The 6133-nt window shown below is 40.9% G+C and overlaps 1 protein-coding gene and 1 long non-coding RNA gene across 5 annotated transcripts in view; one reads left to right on the top strand and one right to left on the bottom strand.

The window, feature by feature from the left end:
- Positions 1-169: 169 nt before the first annotated feature.
- The window catches only part of LOC118125959 (rab GTPase-activating protein 1), a 64028-nt gene continuing 58064 nt past the window's right edge, over positions 170-6133 (top strand). For 2 of the 3 annotated variants that reach the window (XM_035185065.2, XM_035185063.2), the window contains exon 1: positions 175-297. Coding sequence is in view for 1 of the 3 variants with exons in the window: in XM_035185066.2 (XP_035040957.1) it covers positions 217-297 (81 nt within the window). In the remaining 2 variants the exon portion in view is untranslated. Of the gene's footprint in view, positions 298-6133 lie in introns of all 3 variants that reach the window. The other variant, XM_035185066.2, reaches the window with a different exon arrangement.
- On the bottom strand, positions 2098-4710 carry LOC118125963. Of its 2 annotated transcripts, XR_004698900.1 has the most exons (3): positions 4398-4710; positions 3017-3106; positions 2098-2613 (listed from the first exon to the last, which is right to left on the bottom strand). It is a non-coding gene; the product is annotated as an uncharacterized LOC118125963 (long non-coding RNA). The 2 variants fall into 2 exon arrangements; XR_004698899.1 differs by having other exon boundaries at positions 2098-3106.

Raw genomic sequence — 6133 nt, 5'->3', positions numbered from 1 at the left:
CTATCTATCTATCTATCTATCTATCTATCTTTCTATCCACTCATCTATCTATCTATCTATCTATCTATCTATCTATCTATCTACTCATCCATCTATCTATCTATCTATCTCTCTATCTCTCCATCTCTCCATCCCTCTCCACCACCTCCTCTTCTCTCTGACAGGCGCATGCGCAGTGCGGCGGTGAGCGGGTAGTGTTTACAGCTCTGCTGCTGGATGCAGTTGCTGCTGATGTTACTGGGAGACAACAATGTTGTGTCAGCCGCCGTTGGAGTAAACACACCAGTGGGTTTGAAGGTAAGCTGTCGTGCACGTCCGTGTGTGTCCGACCTCACAGTTAAACGCTGCTGTGTGTCCTGTTGTGAGGAAACGTGTGTGTGTGTGTGTGTGTTTGCTGGCTGCAGGGTAGCATGGCTAGCATTCGTTAGCTAGCCCCGCTACATCCAGTAATGGCCTCTCATCTGCGCCCTCCAGAGAGGGACAGTCGGCGGGTTCGTTCGCCACGTTCACTCCAACACGTCCACACAACCCGTCCTGCTAATTGCTTTGCTAGAGACGCGACACTTTGGCTAAACGCCCCCCCTTCCACCCCCCGGACTGTGAATCGATGAGTAGCTGGGTAAGCTAACGCTGGGCAGGTTGGTGAAGCTAGCCGAGGCTGTCAGTGAACTGCACAGCTAGCTACATTAATCCCTCTGTAGCATCGTGGAGCCAACACTGTTCAAGTTCTTTGTGAAACTGTGAGGTTCGATGTGCACTCGGGCCCCGGGAGGCTGCACACGCTGCTTTAACACGGAGCAGGTTCACTGGCATCCAGATTAAGGGCTGTCCAGAAATCCAATTAAAGTGGATGCTAATGTTATATGTAATTTATCTCTTATTACTGTCTGGATGTGAATAACCAGCAGTTATTACAGTTATGGCGAATGTTTTCTCTTTGTTTCTTGCCCTGATGTGTCACTGTGGTTGTTTGCAGGTATAAGTGACAGGTGGATGTGCTCTTGTTTTTGTTTTTCACTTAAAGTGTCTGCACAGGTCTGGAATTACTGATGATGTCACTGCAAGCTATTGTTATTCTTCATGGCACAGTGACTCATTCAGTAATAATTTTACAATACACTGATGATCACATCTGTCCCCCTGTGCAGTGCTAAAGGTGCTTTCACCATAAACACAGGATCATTTTAATATACATAATGAAGACAATCATAAACTTAGATTAAATTAAGCAACATATTTAGCTTGGAGTGTTACAATAAGACAGGATGAAAACAATTCATTGCATTAGTACGTTAAATCTTAAAATGTGAAGCAGTTAAACTCCCCTACAGAGGTGTACTGGTGAAATAACTTTTGACTGAACCTATATTAAATCAAGTTTAAGACACACTGCACATTTAACCCACTCTATTTTATGTCGGTTGTATGTTTATTTGTTGTCAGGTGATATGGGTGGGGGCAGAAGGGACACTTCTACTTGGGTTTCTTGACCATCAAGAAATGAGAGTTGTCTATTGTGAAGCGTTGCCTGATTTAGCTTAATCAATAATTCAACCACTTCCTCCAATTTAATAAAATACTCATAACAACACCTAATATCTGTGCTATAATACAAACTACCTGTTTAATTATATATAGGTTAATTGTGTTTCGTTAACACCATATCTTCTTGAAAAACGTAATGCCTATATAGAGTTAGTCCATTATATATTTCAATGATATGTTTGTGAGTGAGTGGTGCCAACAGACAAACTGGTATTATTACAAATACTACATTCTATATCTGTCTCATTTTGTGATAGTAAGACGTTTAGTTGCATCAGCAAACTCTCTCAAGGTTAATGCCCAAAACTGTTGTGACCATGAAGAATAGGATTGTTGAAATCTACAGCTTTCCTTTCTTGTTCAGATTTTTGAGCTGTTCTCATTATAGACAACATATCTGGTAACTCTGAGCCAAATGTGCCAACTGTCACTCTACTTGACTGAGCTCTTTGTTTCTGTTTGTTTCCTGAACCACAGGTATTGCAGTAAATCATTGTTGTAGGTCATACACAGTTACACATGCATGCGTGAACAAGAAACACAGCAGTCAGATTGGTCTGTATGTAAATATTTGCTGTTTTAACAAAAATGAATACAGGTTGTGCCAAGTGACCAAAATCTCATATCTCAATTTCATATCCAGAGAACAATACATATCTTTACTTGTTACTCTTTAGTCTTACTTTTTTCTCAATGTTGTAAATTGGAGCCATGTCTTTCCAGATGTGAGTTGCAGCAGCAGCTGTGATCTCCTCTTATCTTCGTGGTTCTTTGCCATATGTTGTGCTGCGGGCAAAAGCCTCTTGCAGGGTTTGAGCCTGAGGTATTTCTTTGAGCTCTGGAGTTTACTTTTGTGGCTCTCATTCGCAGTGTTTTGAGTCTGTAGTGGAGGCTGGTCTGCGGCATAGTTTGCAAAAAAATACGGATTCTTAGTCTTTTTATACCGAAACCAAACCGGGACCACGGCTGGTCGGACTTCTGTGACACATTCATTCTCCTCCATGTTTGTTTTTGTTGCTTTCAAGCAAATTCCCTGTCTGCAGCTGTGTTGTGTGGTGTGTCTGCATGCTGAAAAATAAAGTCACAAAGAGTGATTTGCAGAACAATGAAATATACGATAGAGCATAATATGAAACAATAGATGTTCTTCTATTGTTAGATAATGTCACATCCCACAACACCCAGGGCTTCTTCAAATATATTTTCTCAGATGTATAAGACAGTATAAGTATGATATTTTTTACACATTTCCATTGATCGATTGTGCATATACTTTCTTACGCATTTGAATAGAGTTTTTAAAATTCAGTTCCTTTCAGCATCTCTCTGTCAGTCACTCTGCTTTGCTTTGAGCTTTCACATATTTTCTTAGTGTGTTTTCTTGTATTCCTGCTGCTACAGCTCGGTCTGAAACACATTTTAGACTGAGGCCTGAATGTTCTGAAATCCCAACAACGCCCCTCAGATGCACCTGTTATTTGCAGAGCTGGTAGAGACTGAATGGCGGCGGAGTTGGCATCAACTGTAGTGGATTAGTGTTTCCTTCATCCAGTTGCTGAAGCTGAAATGAAAACAGAGTATGTAGGGTCGAAAGCAAAGGAAATACACTTCATAGCTTAGAGTTACACGGGAGGTTAACAAATTTGGGAATCTGTAACATCTGCAGAACTTCTTCCTCACTTATTATTGACTCGACGTGAATCGCAGTAAAGTTTTAAAACATCCATAAAGGAAATAGTTCAATAGTTGACATTATGCAGTGACTGCATGAGTCGTCGTGGGTAGTACTAGAGAGATCTCTTTGCTGATCCAGATTGTTGCCTGAACTTCTGAATGGATATGTCAATTTAACAATTGTGACCAATGTACTACTTGCTATCAACAATTGGTACAAACCTATTGCTTCTACCACCAATGATGACTTTTCCTAATACACTTACTACCCTATCATTGCTGATATTCAATCCTTCAAATATTTCACATTCTCAGTCTTCACCCCCAAGAGGACTATAACCTTAATTTGTGTTATGAGTCGTATAACATAACAACTGTATAAATACCTAATGGAATGCAGATAAAGCTATAATTGTTGTTAGTTCATATTTTCCTTTTTTAAAGATGAACATCCTGTACATTTAAAACCATTATCCCCCATTCTGAGGCCTAATTGATGGGATATAGAAAATTAAATCATTGATTACACCCTTCAATAATGTAAAATATCAGTATATTACAATTGTGTATTACAATCAGTATTTTGAGAGTTATTTAATACATTTCCTGTCATATTTGTTACCCAGAATAGACATAAAATGCTTGTATAGTAAACTTACGCTTTCATCATATCTTATATAAAGGGCGCCTGCTGCTTTCACTTCTATTGCCTAAAGGCCCAACACCCTTAGCAACTATTTGTTCTAAAGGATCACATATTCACTTACACGCAGGTGTCAGGTTTCCAGTATAAGCAGCATAGTTCTAGTCTTCTTAACCCATTGCTATGTGAATCTTAATGAATTGCCACGTTGCACATTGTGCAGCTCAGTATCTCACAGAAGAGGGTTTTTCTAGCCACTGCTTCATGTCCAAAGTTAAAGGCAGGCCTGCACTGTGTCCTCAGGTCATGTGAGATTGTTTTGTTGTTGAGTGCAGTCACATGCAAAGGTTTTCATTCCTTGATAGTCAAATGAGAGCCTATGCTCAGCTGTCAGCCTCAGCGGAAATGATAATTAGCTGCTGTGTGTGTGTTTATATGTGTTTCCAAGTCATTTTACATAATGACTTGATCATTTGGAGCTGCTCTTTCATATCTTTTCTTTCTCTTTCCCTCTGTACTGCACCTTGTGACTGACCATGTGGTATTTCAGCTTTTCTGTCATCCTTTCCGTCCCATCCTTTCTCTGTGGTGTCTCTGCCTGGCTGAAATCATTGCTGTGAGGCGCGTCGAAAGGGACTGTGTTGCAAGCCTGAATGCTCTTTAGCTGTGTCTGGCAGTGTCTTCCTCTCCCTTGTGAGGTGCACGCAGCGCCCAGCTGGCAGCTCAGAACAGGCCATTCAGCTGGAGAGTGGTAGGGAGTAAAAAAAATAGAAAGGCGTAGGTTTCCAGTGTGCACGGTTTTACACATGGATTGGTATATCAACCTGACTGCCTCTATCACTTTGTGTGTTAACAGTTATGTTTTTAAAACTCTAACTCACCGCAGCTTGGATTGTTTATAGCCATCCGTCTGTTTGTGGGCAGATTTTTATCACCATGATAGTGTCATAATTGGGCCAGCTGCAGTCACGAAACTCAGTTATGTAATTGATAAAAATAAATGCAGAGTGCGAAGAAGGGTGTGGTGTGACCTATAAGATTCTTAACATCTTAAAGTCCCACTGAGTACTCATATATCAAAGTACTTGTGTAGTTAAGGTTGTGTTGTTGGATGGAAACGGATACAAGAGGTGTAACATTTTTAGTGAGCCTGAAAATATCATCAAGCTAAATCTGATTTTGGAAGAATCAGTAGCACGATATGAAATGGATCCTGTGTGTTCTGAGATGGCACTGGGGCTAAATTAATCTAGATACTTTTGACATCAATATGCTTAAGTGCAATAATCAGATTGCATAAGCTGCAACTTTTTGGTATGTGCCATGTAACACACCATTATACCACTCTACACACTCTACACCGACGACTGCCCGAGCCCCTCACCCGTCACCACATACTTCAAATACTCTGATGACACTGCCATTCTGGGATTACTCAATGACAATAACTCTGTTACAGACTATCACAATTCCATTGCTCACTTCACACAGTGGTACACTAACAACTTCTTACAGCTGAACATTGACAAGACAAAGGAATTGGTTGACCTTTTCAAATACCTCGGACTCAATATTGACGATAAACTCCGCTTTGATCAACACATCACTGCCATACACAAACGATCACATCAAAGTCTCCATATCCTCCGTAAACTCAGAGCACTGTCCTTAGCCTCCTGTTGCTATTCTAGTAAAGCATAGTCCAGCCCATCCCGCTGTACTGTTCCACCACTGTCTACAACATGCTCTCTCTATGTCACCAACAAAAACAAACTCACCGGCATCACACACACCGCCTCTGAAATCATCGGCCTTCCCACATCCAAAGTCACAGACCTGTGCGACAGAGCCATCACACGCACGGCACTCACCATAGCAGACGACACCGACCAACCCCTTAATTATATCTTCACATTTGTGCCATCCGGACGTAGGTACAGAACACTTAAATGGAGAAGGGCCTGATTCAGTAGGAGCTGCGTACCCTCTGCCATTGCAGCACTAAACAAATTGCCCCGATGAATGTGACTTGTTTTTATGTTTCATGTGATGTTTGGTGGGTTGTCTCTGCTGAAATGTGTCCTTTTGTGTTGACTGTACTGCAGTGACTTTGAAAACAAATTTCCCTCAGGCGGCAATTAGGTCTTGAATCTGAAATGCTGCAGAGATGCCCACATACTGCAGTTTTAGTATCTGTTAAAAATAGTTCAAATATACATTTTCTTCTATCATTGCTCAGCCCTATGTTGCACTAAAAGTGTTGATAACCAA

Source organism: Hippoglossus stenolepis, chromosome 18 (genome assembly GCF_022539355.2).
Source record: "Hippoglossus stenolepis isolate QCI-W04-F060 chromosome 18, HSTE1.2, whole genome shotgun sequence".
NCBI classification, from domain to species: domain Eukaryota; kingdom Metazoa; phylum Chordata; class Actinopteri; order Pleuronectiformes; family Pleuronectidae; genus Hippoglossus; species Hippoglossus stenolepis.
The sequence above is the reverse complement of the archived record's forward strand: the minus strand, read 5'-3'. Positions and strand labels throughout refer to the sequence as shown.